The 13,829-nt window shown below is 43.6% G+C and overlaps 2 protein-coding genes across 3 annotated transcripts in view; both read left to right on the forward strand.

The window, feature by feature from the left end:
• Positions 1 to 12,306, forward strand: part of LOC306647918 (zinc finger protein interacting with ribonucleoprotein K-like) — a 41,637-nt gene extending 29,331 nt beyond the window's left edge. The window contains exon 4 of the mRNA XM_079117528.1: positions 11,740 to 12,306. Within this exon, the coding sequence (XP_078973654.1) occupies positions 11,740 to 11,789 (50 nt within the window). The 3' untranslated portion in view covers positions 11,790 to 12,306. The remainder of the gene's footprint in view (positions 1 to 11,739) is intronic.
• Positions 1,695 to 9,347, forward strand: ZIK1 (zinc finger protein interacting with K protein 1). Of its 2 annotated transcripts, none has more exons than XM_079117549.1 (3): positions 1,695 to 1,868; positions 4,300 to 4,426; positions 5,723 to 9,347. In XM_079117549.1, exons 1-3 carry the CDS (start codon positions 1,845 to 1,847, stop codon positions 6,988 to 6,990), a joined length of 1,419 nt encoding a protein of 472 aa, XP_078973675.1. In that variant the 5' UTR covers positions 1,695 to 1,844; the 3' UTR covers positions 6,991 to 9,347. The 2 variants fall into 2 exon arrangements, with proteins under 2 accessions (XP_078973675.1, XP_078973676.1); XM_079117550.1 differs by lacking the exon at positions 1,695 to 1,868 and adding an exon at positions 2,120 to 2,138.
• Positions 12,307 to 13,829: the final 1,523 nt, after the last annotated feature.

Raw genomic sequence — 13,829 nt, forward strand, 5'->3', positions numbered from 1 at the left:
ATAGTGTAGAAGGCTGAATGATTGTGGTGCCCTTCAGGTCATATAAACCATCCCTTATTTTCTGATACCTAGCAATTTTGATTAAAGGAAATCCCTCCCTTACGTGTAAGGTATGCACATTAAAGGTAAACCTCAGACAAATTGACTTGAAAGGGATTTAAGATTTTTGGCTACGGCTATCTATCCCTCTAAAGATGGCCTACCTTCTCCCTTGAATGTGTGTTTCTTACTTCGTTTCAAAATCTGTCTCTCCCCTGATATAACCCACATCCTCCATTGAATACATATCCACTTTCTTAAATAAATCTGTGTCTCTGAAAAAAAATACAAACCTTTGCTATTAATTTGGTCCTGTGACTAAGAGCCAAACAGAGAAATGTAGAAAACCCAAAACAATTGGTTTACCTCCTAGGACCTTCACTTTTCTTTAACACTATCTTTAATGTTCTCAACTTTCTTGTGTGGTAGTTGTTTGCTACCTTACGTTTTATGACCACTTTGTGGCCCTGCTGGCCTTCCAGTCTGTGGCAGGACCGCTCTACAAAGTGCTGAACCCTAGGTCCTGTAGGCACCTCACAGAGTGGGTTTTCTGAAAGAGGTATCCTGCTCCCCTGTGTTATCCAAGAAATTCTGTTAGTTCTTCACCTGTGTCACTGGACTCAATGGTTCTGTCTCTCCTTGGGATCTGAATCAGAATGGAAAAACCCAAATCATCACAGGGTCAAGTTTATTTGCCACAGGTAAGAATACCCCAGAAAATCACCTGAGGGTGAGCTGCAATTTATTTGGGCAGGGAATACTTATTCAGAAAAGGGAAAGTGCTCATCATGTGCATAGGGCAGGAACAATTCTGCTTCAGTTCGTCTGACAACATGCCCCTTCCTATGTTCCATGTTATGAAAATGAGACTCCAGCTCTTGCTAAGTGTAGATTTTGGTATTATAATGAAGTAAATTTTCACTTCTTGGTGTATGTTCCTTAGGTTATCTTATGGACTATCATCTCTGAAAAACAAATTTAAGCAGATGTATTGGAACAACTTACTTGAGGGGCTCAAGGTACAGGAATGGGAGAGGGTCTGTCTTCTGCTTTTCCTGGCTATAAATGGTAGAGACAGACTGCATCCTGTTTTCTCAGGCTGCTGGTGGGGAAAAGCTGGCACTCTGCTTTGTCAGGCTGCCCTGCTGCTAACGGTGTACAGACGTGCTTGCTGTGTGAGGAGCCATGTGTGATTGAGTTAGCACGTCCAAGGGAACAGAGAGGAAGGGGCAAGTCAGGTTCCATGAACAGTGTGGGAACGGGCGTTAGCAAGGCACGCAGACGCACAAGCGTCTCGGAACGGAAGGCAGGCCGGCAGCACGGGAACACCTAGGGGCCTAGCGGGAGAGGCCCCTACGGGCTGTCTCCAGCGGTGACCACAGAGGACAAGCCCCACGGTTACGCTGTCCTGCTGCTGCGTCGGTGTTCAAGTCCTCCCTGCGGTACAGGCCTGGTTTCCACCTGCGGAGCGGCTGCCTGGATGCACAACACCGCAGCTCGGGCTCTTGCTGGTCTCCCCGGAGCGGTGGGCACTACGTTACCCAGAAGGCCCTGCCCCGGGGCGCTAAGCCAATGAGCGTCCTGGGCGGGCTGTTTCCGGCGTGGTCGCTCGTGTGGGCGGGACTTCCGGCGTCGCCCGCGCCGCTGCTGTTAGCGGTCCTTGGGTCTGTCCGCCTGGCTGTCGGAGCTTTGTCCCGCGCGAGTCGGCAAGGCTGGGAGGGCGCTCGGAAGGGCGGCCCTCGCGTGACCGCGGGCCCGAAGGCGGCGGCTGCTTTGTCCGTGTCCCCACGGCGCGCGCAGAGGCCATGGCAGAGGCCGGCTCGGCTCGGGTAAGTGCGTCCTCTGGGCCGCGCTGTCCTTGCCCAGACCCTAACGCCCGAGTGAGGGGCTCTGCCCAGGTGGCTGAAGCCCAGGGCTGTGGGCAGCACGCCCGGGCTCGTGATGCACCCCCTTCCCAAGGCCCGCGCGATGAAGTGGGAGACGGCCTGAGGTCCCGGCGTGTGTCAGTCCTCGGAGGAGCGCTTGATCGGGCAGTGTTAGCGCCTGCAGTGGCAGCGTGGAGAGGTGGATGATGGCCATGAGAATTGCACACAGAAGAGGTACATAGTCTGAGTTAGACTTCAAGGCTTTCCAGGAACTTCTACTAATAGGACAGAAGGAGCGGTGACAACACTGCAGCTCTGGGTGACTGAGGCAGGTTTCCAGGCCTGACAGCTGCTACCGCCATCACTGAAGCTCCAATATGATGACAGCCCCTCAGGTCACTGGCTTCAGGCTGGAAATGGGTACAGGGGGGCCTGAGCCGCTGGATCCCTGCTGTGGTCTCCTGCCTCTCATGACCTCACTTCCTAAAGGTGTCCCTGAGTGCAGAAGCCCTCAGGTGAGGGGTGCATGACCAAAGGCTGCTGGTGGTCCTGACAACACCCTTCCCCCAGGATTCTTTACAGTGCATCTCTTCTCTTGACACTCATCATTCCTTGGACCAGAGGACCTTTAACAAACCCAAGCCTGTGATCACAATTGTAGTTTGGGGGTTATTTTGAGTAGTTCCTATGGATGGCAGACAGTAGACTGAGGTATGAAAAGCTGTCCCATGCAGGTACCAGAACGTGTATGTCCTTGGAGGGGAGGCTGAGCTGGTTCATGGAACTCTGGGTCTCCTTTCTATTTTGCAGGATCTAAAAGTAGCAGAGCAGGATTCAGACCTGGAATGACTCAGAATTTATCTATTCTGGAGGTGATGGGAGCTGTGGGAGTTTTAGAGGAGGGAAGATGATGACCCGAGGATGATCTGGTGCTGGTCTCATCAGCCTCCATGTCACTATAACATGGAGAACTCTGTTTGGTATAAGGGAGGCAATAGGAAGCTTTTTTAGCTACTTACATCTGAGATATTGGATGAACAGTTAGTAGAGACATCAAGTGGGTGACTGGCCATATAGGTTTGGAATTTGGGGAGTAGTTTAAGATGGAGACATCTAAAAGATATGGTCAGTGTTTGGCCCATAATTAGGAGGAGTTATATTTGTCATAATACCAGAACTATCAGCAGCCCAGGTAAAGGAAAATGGGACCGTGCCTGGGTCTTGTACTTGGATACCTGAGTAGATATGATGGGCATCATAGACAGATGTGGAGAGGTAAGTGGCCATGGAAGGGCATGACAAAGTGGATTGTCTGGCAGGTTGCTAAGGCTTCTAAGACAGAAGGGAGATAGGATAGTTACAGAGACATAAGAATAATTAGGAGAAGATGACACCAAGGCCAGGACTTAATTTTTTGTCCCCTTCATATTTCATACAGTGAAATCATAATCCCACAGGGATATAATCCTAGTCCTAGAGGTGGGGTAATTAAATCAGGAGGATGGAGTTCTTGTGTATGGGATTATTGAATGCCCTTTAAGGGGAGGTCAGAGAATAGCTAATGCTCTTTTCACTCTGTGGAAAGATACAAGGGGAAGTCGGCAGTCTACATCTTGGAAGAGGGTCCTCACCAGAACCTGACCATGATGGCACCCTAACCTCAGACTTACAGCCTCCTTATCTGTGAGAAATTCCTGTCGTTAGTAAGACACCCAGTGTATGGTATTTTGTTATAGCAGCCCAAACAAAGGTACTCAGGATAGTGCTTATTCACTATGCTACAGGATTTTGTTTTGACACTAGATTTGTCTGTAGAGTTTCATTAAAGCAGATGGATAAGTTTGGAGACACAGTGTTCTTCTGTGAGAGTCACTGGATCTGGAGAAGAATGTCATTGAGGCTCTGAGATACTTTGGTCACTGAGTTTGAGGATTAAGAGTGAAAGAAAGCTGTGACTGGTGAGGGGACATCAAAATCAGCAGAAATAGAGGACAATAGGTGTTTGAGACCCATAAGTGATCCTGGGTAGCTGAAATTGAAGCAAGGAACAGAATAAGACAGGCAGGCCTTCAGAGCAGGATCCTGGGCTGCTTGTGTCTGGGAGGCACCAGCTGGAGGACCACTGGGGAATTGTCTAACAAAAGGAATACAGCACTACATGCCAAGTCCACAGTAAAGAGGGTTTCTGTGTCTCCCTGCCTTCCTGCCTGATGATGCTATGGGAGGACACAGTGATACTGGGACCATGACAATGAACTTCAGAGGCTTTAGGGTCTGGTATTCCTCTGAGATAGGAATGTGGGAAGAAGAGCAAACAGGATGGACAAGCAAGTGGATGAACTTGGGATTCTAGAGGAGAAGTCGATTGTGGAGTGACCTTTCCTTATTATGGCAGGACTGTGTGACCTTTGAGGACGTGGCCATTTACTTCTCACAGGAAGAATGGAGACTCCTTGATGAGGCTCAGAGGCTCTTGTACCTCAATGTGATGCTGCAGAACTTTGTACTTACAAGTTCTCTGGGTAAGGCTCTTACACTCACCCTAGTGTCTCTGTCCTTTTCCCCAGGCCTTACAGTTTGTTAAATGCTTTCTTGACATATGTGCTACAGGTGGCAGCACTGAGCTGTGTGCACTGCTTGTACCCTAACACATCTGCCCTGTGTGGCCTGGGGGTTGGGTATCCTGCAGTCAGCCTAATGGATCTCAACTTCTTGCCGTCTCACGGGCTGTGTCCAGATTCATAACACCTTTTATCACAGCTCCCCTACCCCTCACCTTTTGCTAGTTAGCCTTTTCTTGTGACTGCCTGTGGCATGATAACAGGTAGTTGTAGTCCATACTTATAGAACCATGGGCTATTTTTATCAACCCCCCCTTTTTTTTAAATAATTTAGTAATCTTTAAAATAATTTATTTCTCTTTCCTGTGGTCTCTTCTATGCTGAGATGCTCTGTATCACTGTTGGTCACTTTGTCTCTGGTCTTTCCTGTGGACCTTGCTTCACACAGGTCCCATGTAGTGACGGTACTCAGGGTGTTCGGAGAAACCTGGTACATTCATAGAGTGAACATGGTTTCAATGGAGGCCTGGGCCTGATGAGTGGCACATAGAAAGCAGCATGACATCCAGGCCATTTTCAATCATAAAAGGATCCTGTCCTCTGTGTACCACTGTTTTGGAGCAAATACCACTAGCCAAACTTCATTTCCACATTTTCTTCCCCATACATGATACTTTTTGATTTCTTATTTCATGTAACTTCCAGCACCCAGCCATCCACATCTTTCTGGTCTTCATGCCTCATCTGTTCCTTTATACTGCTCTCTACAGTGTTTTCCAGCACTGCCTCACACGTACTATCTGGTAAAGTATACACATACATTACATTAACCTGAACAGTTGCTACTCAATTTTGTGTGGATTTTCATGGACTTGGACCCAATCAACCTTCTATACAGCATGTACCTGTTACTAGCAAATAGCTTCCTGCTGAAGGTTATGTGGTGAGTTCTAGGGATATGACCACAGCATCAAAGCAGCTTAAGCTTAAGCAGCTTCTCTTTTGTCAGAGAAATGAGTTGAACACTGCCTCTCCTTATGGCCCATACATCTTTGTGATCTTCATTTGGTAAGGCCTTCCCAATTCTGTGACCTTGAGAGACACCATATTGCCATACACCCTCTTCTTCAACCTCTCCCCATATCCCTTATCCATAGGGGAAAAAAAAAATTCTTGAAATCACTTGTATAGTGTGGATGGGGCCTCTTACTTCATGCATAGTCACCATACATTTCATCAGCAATTCTCTGCTTTCAGGTTGTGGGCATGGAACAGAAGATGAAGAGATACCTTCTGAGCAGAGGGTTTCTGTAGCAGTTTCACAGGTCAGGACTTCTAAGACAGGTTCATCCACACAGAAGACTTACCTCTGTGGAAAATGTTTCCCAATTCTACAGGACATTTTGCCCCTGGATGATCTACCTGGGCAGAAACCCAGAATTGGGGCATGTGCAGAACTTCACCAGCACCAAAAACATCAGAGTACAAAGAAGCCCTTGACAAGGGACATTGACAGATCCTCATATTTGAAGCACTTCGTGTTCCGCATGTCAAGGAAGCCCTTTCCCAGTTGGGAGATTGAGAAGGACCTCCCCGCCATGTTGAGCCTTGTTAAGTCCGCAGCACTTCCCAGTAGTAAAAAGCCCAATAATACAACCAAGGGTGGGGAGGACAGTAATAGTCATGAAAGTCCTAAGTTGAGAGAATGTGGAAATCCTTTCAACCACAAGCACACTCTTACTCACCGCCCAAAAGTTACCACTGGTAAAAAGCTTTATGAGTGCAGCAAATGTGGGAAAACCTTCCGTGGCAAGTACTCACTTGATCAGCACCAGAGGGTCCATACTGGAGAAAGGCCTTGGGAATGCAGTGAATGTGGGAAATTCTTTAGCCAAACCTCCCACCTGAATGATCACCGGAGAATTCACACTGGAGAAAGGCCTTATGAGTGCAGTGAATGTGGAAAATTATTTAGACAGAACTCCAGCCTTGTTGACCATCAGAAAATTCACACTGGAGCAAGGCCTTATGAGTGCAGCCAGTGTGGGAAATCCTTTAGCCAAAAAGCCACCCTTGTTAAACACCAGAGAGTTCACACTGGAGAAAGACCTTATAAGTGTGGTGAATGTGGGAATTCCTTTAGTCAAAGTGCCATTCTTAACCAACACCGGAGAATTCACACTGGAGCAAAGCCTTATGAGTGTGGCCAATGTGGAAAATCCTTTAGCCAAAAAGCCACACTCATTAAGCACCAGAGAGTTCACACTGGAGAAAGGCCTTATAAGTGTAGTGAATGTGGGAAATCCTTTAGTCAAAGTTCCATCCTTATTCAACACCGGAGAATTCACACTGGAGCAAGACCCTATGAGTGTAACCAGTGTGGAAAATCCTTTAGTCAAAAGTCTGGTCTCATTCAACACCAGGTAGTTCACACTGGAGAGAGACCTTATGAGTGTGACACATGTGGGAATTCCTTTAGTCAGTGCTCTAGCCTCATTCACCACCAAAAATGTCACAACATGTAAGGGTATCATGAGAGCAACAAATGTGGAGAAGTCTTCAGCCCAAGGTTTAACAGCTCCTGAAAGTCCACACTTGAGAAAGGCCTTAGACCTGTAGAGAATGTCCTCTTTTTCAGAGAGGCTTTGTGAAAGAACCACCTGCCAAACATTATACTTCTAACACCGACTGTGGCAAGAATCCCCATGTTTTCAGGCATGGATGAGACAGGAGCTGCCATGCACATTGTCAACTGAGTGGGGCCTTGTCAGAGTTAACTGCCACTTTCTCTGGTACAAGGCATCTTCCTCTACCACCTGGCACAATGTTCATGTGCACTGGAACTCAGTCACTGGAGCATGTAAGGGAAGGCAAATGCTTATTCCCTGGAGGAAGTCTTGAACAATCTTCAAGGAGAAGTGTTTCCCTTTTCTGACTGATTAAAGCATACATATAACCTAGTTTTCACCAGGAAAATCTAGTCTGCAGTCTGGTGGAGGCTTCCAGGAATGACGTACTTTCTTCATGGAAAAGTTGTTTTATCAATCTAACATGATGGGTTAATTTTTCCAGCCCCTTATTTACCAACTGGTAACTGCCTGCCTTGCATTGCTCTTGATTGTGCGCTAATAAATGCCTTATTGTTAAAGCTACCTTTAACCTTGGGGTTGAGTTACTATGTGGGAGGCTGGAAAACACTTTGTGGTGTTTGTCTGAAAGGATGAACAGCTTTCATTGGTCAACTTTGTGTTCCTTTTCAGGAACAGTAAAATAACAGTTCTCATTTCACTTTCAGTCCAATTTGTATTGCTGCCCTAGACAACATGGGAAACAAAGCAGGGATTCTGCCCTGATTTGTGGCTTGGATGCTCACACTTTTCTGTGAGACTGTAGGTCATCCTGGGGAGAGGCCAGCTGTCATGACAAGTTTCTGTGATTGGGTGAATGGAATAAACTTGCTCCTTTGTTCCCAGAGGATGTAATTTTATACTGCCCAGTATGTAGAGGAGAAATTGTTCACATGGCCTTACAAAAAGCGATGTGCCCTGATACCAATCAGTTTCATAGATTGGTGTCACTCATAAGATGACTGGAGCCAGCTGTGAACCATAATTGGTTAAGAAAACAGACATACTGGGTGTGGAGGAGGAACTCACAGTAAACCACACTGAATGTGCCTCTTTCCAAAGTGCAGCCACATATCTTCCAGTGACTAACTGTGAGCATTCACAGGACCTAGAGATCCATGTTTGCCCAATAGCTGTGGTCATCATCAAAGAAAAGAAAGGTTTTGTGGATTTCTGTTGTCTTTCTAGGTTGTCTACCTGAAGTGCATTGCTGTAAGAAGCAGGAAAATAAGGAGATCATGGTGGTCCTACAGTCCAGGGTTATAGCTTTGGCAATCCTGTCAGTGTTCCTATTGCTCGATATCACAGCAGCACTCATTGCTTCACTGAGGTAGAGCTGCCCTTCCCCATGCATGAGGACAGAGAGAGTGGAATCAACATGGGCTTATTACCAAACTTTCTGGTTTCCAGAAAAATAGTTCAGGCTTTGAATTTTGTTTTTGAATTATTTTTTTATAAACTTTTTGATATATGATTACTTGGAATAATCTAGGTTTATGGTATATAATTTGTGAAGTTTTGTCTCATAAATTCCTGAAACCATTGTAGTGATCATGAATATATCTATGATTTACCTCATGCCTTTTTATCTCCCCATATTCCCCAAGTTTGCAAGTATCCAGTAATTTACTTTTATTAACAAGACTGTACCTCATGAATGAAATATTTTATGAATGAAATTAAATATTTTTACACTACATGATTATTTTGAGAATCATCACTACTGCTTATATGAATAGTTCATCCTTTTTGTTGCTGAGTAGTATTCAGTTCTATGGATATGCTGTTGTTTATTCTCCCATCTCTTAATGGGCAGTTGGATTATTTCCTATTTTGGGATCTTAAAAACAATGCTATTATGAACACAGGCATAGGATTTTTAATGTGCATACATATTTTACTTTTCCTGTGCCAGTAATTCAAAGTATGTATTTCATATTTTTTAAAAAACTGTCAAACTGATCGAGACTGATTGTATTTATTGCATTCCCACCAACAGTATATTAACATTTTTGTTCTTCCACTTTCTAGCCAGTACTTGGAATGGTTAGTCTTTTTAATTTGAGCTGTTTTAATGTATTATAATAGCATCTCACTGTAGTTTTAATTGCATTTTTCTGGTATTTCATAATGTTGGGCATGTTTTGTTTGCCACTATTGTATCTTCTTTGAAAAAAATTTGCTCTTTTTTGCCTATTTTTAAATGTATGTTGGTGATGTGGTTTTCATTAATAAACAAACATGTATAACAAAGACATGTTGGAACTTACTCATTATTCACTAAATTACAGACTTTTTTGTTAAGTGGGAAATTGTTTTTGAATACTGGAAAAATATTTCCTCAATTTTTTTTTTGCCTATTCATAGTGCAACATAGACACTATGTGTTTTTAGCATTTTTCTGCATTATTAATAAGAGCAAACCCTCTTTTTAGTATTTGTTGATTACCCTGGTAAAATACTCCCATCATGGTCAATTCCAAGTTCTAAAATGATGTCATTGAACGTGGAGTTGGGGAAAGATATGCAGTAGCACATAATTGTGTTTTATTCTCACCATACTGATACAGTAGTCACAAACGACCTCAAGAATATAAATATGTAAAACAGTAAAATAGGAAGTGACAACTTTTGAGTATCACCTTAGATTTTTTTAGATAGCTTGATGTGTAACTGTCATATAAAAAAAACTGTACATTTAAAACGTATAATTCATGGATTTAAAAAAATTATTAGTCATCCATGAACCTTTATTTAACTTATTTATTTATATGTCATGCTGGGCTTCACACATGCCAGGCAAGCTCCCCACCACTGAGCCCCAGCCCAGCCCCATGATTCCTGTTTTGATGTCAGTGCTCATTTTTTTTTTCAGTTGTCTACAAAATCTACTTGTTCCTTAAAAGATATATAACTGAGTTCAGTTAATTATATATGCCTTTTATATATATAACTTTTAGTAGTTTTGTTTGATAAATCCCTACTATCCTACAAATACCATTTAGGGTTTAAAATATTCATTTGTTGAGGTTTTGGGGTCATTTATTCACCAAAATTTGTCACATTCTGGGTCTGGTTATTTTTCAGTTCTCTGATGTAACTAAACATGCCCTGTATACCCTTTGCACTAGACATTTTTTTAGATGAACAGAACCAAAATGATGTACATAGTGATAAGAGGGAATTTATTAGATTGGCTTACATGAGAGGTGCTGGATTATCCCACAGTGGTTGTTTACAGACTGGAGAGGTGGGGAAAACAGCAGCTGCTCAGTCCAAGAAGCTGGAACCCTCACAAGAGGGATGAGTGTTGCAGACCCAGCCAGAAAGTGAAGGCCTGAAAGCTCCCTGGAGAGTCACTGAGTTCGAGTTCAAAGACTGAAGAATCGTAATCTGATGTTCACAGGTGATGGCAGCAGCCAAAAATGATCATTTAAAAAGCACGTGCTTAAGGAAGCATGAGTCTGTACATGTGGGGACTTCCCCTTTCTCTACTTTTTGTTCTATCTGGTCTCCCAGCCTATTAGATGGTGCTTTTCATATCAGGGTGGGTCTTCCCCGCTCAGTGTGCTGACCCACAAGGCAATTGTGTCTGGAAAAACTCACACAAACACACTCAGAAGTGTGCTTTACTAATTTTCTAAGCATCTCTCAATTTGGTCAAGGTGAATTAACCATCATAGATTTTGAACCAAAATTAGCCATCATAAGATTTTGTTTGTTTGTTACTAGGTATTGAATCCAGGGGTGCACTACCACTCACTGACATCTCAAGCCCTTTTTAATTTTATTTGGAGACAGGATCCCACTAAATTGCTCAGGCTGATCTTGAACTTGCAATCCTGCCTCAGCCTCATGAGTTAATGGCATTACAGTCTCGTGAAAGTATATGAAATTGACAAACATATCCAGGTGTGCTGTTGCATACCTGAAATCCCAGTTGCTCAGGAGGCTGAGGCAGGAGGAGTGCATGTTCAAGACCAGCATGGGCAATACAATGAGACCCCTGTCTCAAAAGGAAATTAAAACGGGGTCTTGGGATGTATCTGTTAGATAAGACCCTAGGTTCAGTCTCCAGTATGGGAGGGGGATGACACAACTGAGCACAGTCTGAATATGAATGTACATGTATCACACACACAACCAAATCAAGTGTGAGGCATGGGACTAACAACTGGTGTTTCAAAGTGGGCCAGAGACCTGTAAGACACAATTTCAGGACTTGGTGAATAACTTCCAGCTTTCCTAAATTTTTTCCACAGATCCAATGGAGAAAGACAGTTATGCTCCCCTAATCAATGATATTGGATTCTTTGCTTCTTGTCAATCACCAACCGCTTCCCTGTACCAACAGCTTCCAATCAGAACACTCACATGGTCTTCCTTGATTTCCATCAGAAAGCTTTTCCCCTTCTTACCTATCCTTGCTTTTCTGACATATGTGGTGATTGACTCCTCACTATGACAATCTGAATAAATAGCCTTTTCTTGTTTTCATATTCAGTACATAAGCACACAATCCACATTAACCATGTCTTTGTTTTTCAGTATGTTTTGATGGTGCCCTCTTCGTGGAAGCTATGGTACAATGATATACTGGCCTAAATGTTGCTCTAACACTAAATATCCTTATTGCTTTTCATACAGCTGATTTCTCCCACAAGTCGTCAGTGGCATGTAAGGGATTCCATCCTTGAAGACAGAAGACATCATGAAAAAGCAAAATGGGAAGAAGCACCTTGTGGTTTCTCCCTCTAAAACACTTGAGATTTTTTAAACTGATTTGAAATTTGAAACGATGCCAAAAATGTTTAACAAAGAATGTCAAAGCAATTACTATGGAATCAGTAATAGTGCTCCTTGGTTTTCCCCAGATGGATTGAAGACTTCCATCCACATGCAAAAAACCTGGACAGGAATATTTAGAGCATCAAAACTATTCTTTATATTATAATAGTATGTACATACCATTATACATTTGTGAAAACACATGGAATGGCTAAGAGCAAGAATGAACCTTCATGAATAATATGTACTTGGGTGATGATGATGTGTCCATGTATAATCAATCATACCTTTTCAGTGGGGGATATTAACAGTAGGGATGTCTATTCATGGTTGGGAATAGTGGATATGTGGGAACCCCATAGTTTTTGCTCAATTTATCTGTGAACCTAAATCTACTCTAAATATTAATTTATTTAAAATAGTCTATTTTAAAATAAAATAGCTAAAAATGTGGCATGTTTTTATTCTCAATATGTTTGTATAATTCAAACAGAGATCCATTTTAACAAGCTGAAAATGACAAACCAGTTTCCTCTAATAGCACTTTACCTACCTAACAAAAACAAGTAGATATGGAGAATTTCTAGAATTCCCAAGTTTGGCATTTCCATAATTTTTTTTGACTACCAGCTGGTTTAGTCACCTTTTTTGCTGCTGTGACTAAGTAATCTGACCAGCACAATTATAGAGGAGGAAAGGTTTGAGGGCTCACAATTTCAGAGGTCTTAGTCCATAAAAGGCTGGCAGCATACTCAAGGTGAGGCAGAATGTCATGGCAGAAGAGCCTAGTAGAGGGAAGCAGCTTGCATCATCAGGAAGCAAAGAGAGAAAGAGACTCCACTCTCCAGATTCAAAATGTATACCCATTAGCCACACCCAATTCCCACCTTCTCCAGCCACACGCTACCACATCAGTGAATCCCATCAGGGATTAATTCACGGATGGGGTTAAGACTCTTACAACTCAATCATTTCTCCTCTGAAACTTTCTGCCTTGTCTCACAGGTGAGTTTTTTGGGGGACAACTCAAATCCAAACCATAACACTAGCCTAAGAATTTACCATAAGACACCTAAATATGCAGGGAAAATGATCCGTCAGTGGGGTCCCTCCTTCTATAAGGAATCAGGCTGAAGATGGTAGTCAGGGACCATCCCTTAGGACTAAGGGATAAAAGCCTCTCAGGAAATAATTACACTAGCTCTTAGTCATATGGGATTAACACTCATACCAAAAAGTTGGAAGTTAAAAGGTAAACTGTTGGGGGCTGTGCCATGTTGGCGGCGCCGGGATGGCGCCTGATCACATCAGCAGGGAGGAGGTTAATTGACATATGCACACTCAGGTGATTTTCTCGTCCATGCACACAATGTATGCGCATGTGTTCTCGAGCACTAATTGCCTGCTCCGATTGTCTTGCCTAATCTTTGCGTGAGAGGCGTGGCCCTGCTCTCCGCCTCCTGGAGGTGATATAAGTGTAGGCAGAGCGAGACATACACACAGCAGCCATTAGAAGCAGCCAGAGGGAAAAACACGGACAGCAGCCATTAGCAGAAGAAAAGCAGCAGCAGAAGAAAAGCAGCAGCAGAAGACACGCGGCGCGGTAGCCATTAGCAAAAAAGCCAGAAGAAAGAACAAAGCAGCGAGTAGGGGCAGCAGCGGAAGGCAGATTGCGAAACAGAGAACTGAGACGCATCACTAGGGCACCTTGGGTGGACGTACCCTTAGTTCACAGGATGCAGGACTTTAAGGCGTAGCAAGTTTCTCTCTTAAGCAAAGTCTCTCTCTCTGATAAGCAAAGTCTCTCTCCTCTCAAAGCAAGTAAACCTCATTTCCTCTATCCTCTCCTCATTTCCTCTATCCTCTATAAACAAGCAAGAAAGCAGTGCACTAAAGGGAAAGATAGAAGTGCCTCAGTTTCCACTCCACCACCCATAAAACCTGTGCAA

Source organism: Sciurus vulgaris (genome assembly GCF_902686455.1).
Source record: "Sciurus vulgaris genome assembly, chromosome: 17".
Lineage (NCBI taxonomy): Eukaryota > Metazoa > Chordata > Mammalia > Rodentia > Sciuridae > Sciurus > Sciurus vulgaris.

What these genes read in the sequence shown, in the direction of transcription:
- ZIK1 (XM_079117549.1), top strand. Translation starts at nt 1,845, where the DNA reads ATGGCAGAGGCCGGCTCGGCTCGG. An exon ending in CAGAGGCCGGCTCGGCTCGG is followed by an intron (nt 1,869 to 4,299) that starts GTAAGTGCGTCC and finishes TTATTATGGCAG; the next exon opens with GACTGTGTGACCTTTGAGGA. An exon ending in TGTACTTACAAGTTCTCTGG is followed by an intron (nt 4,427 to 5,722) that starts GTAAGGCTCTTA and finishes CTCTGCTTTCAG; the next exon opens with GTTGTGGGCATGGAACAGAA.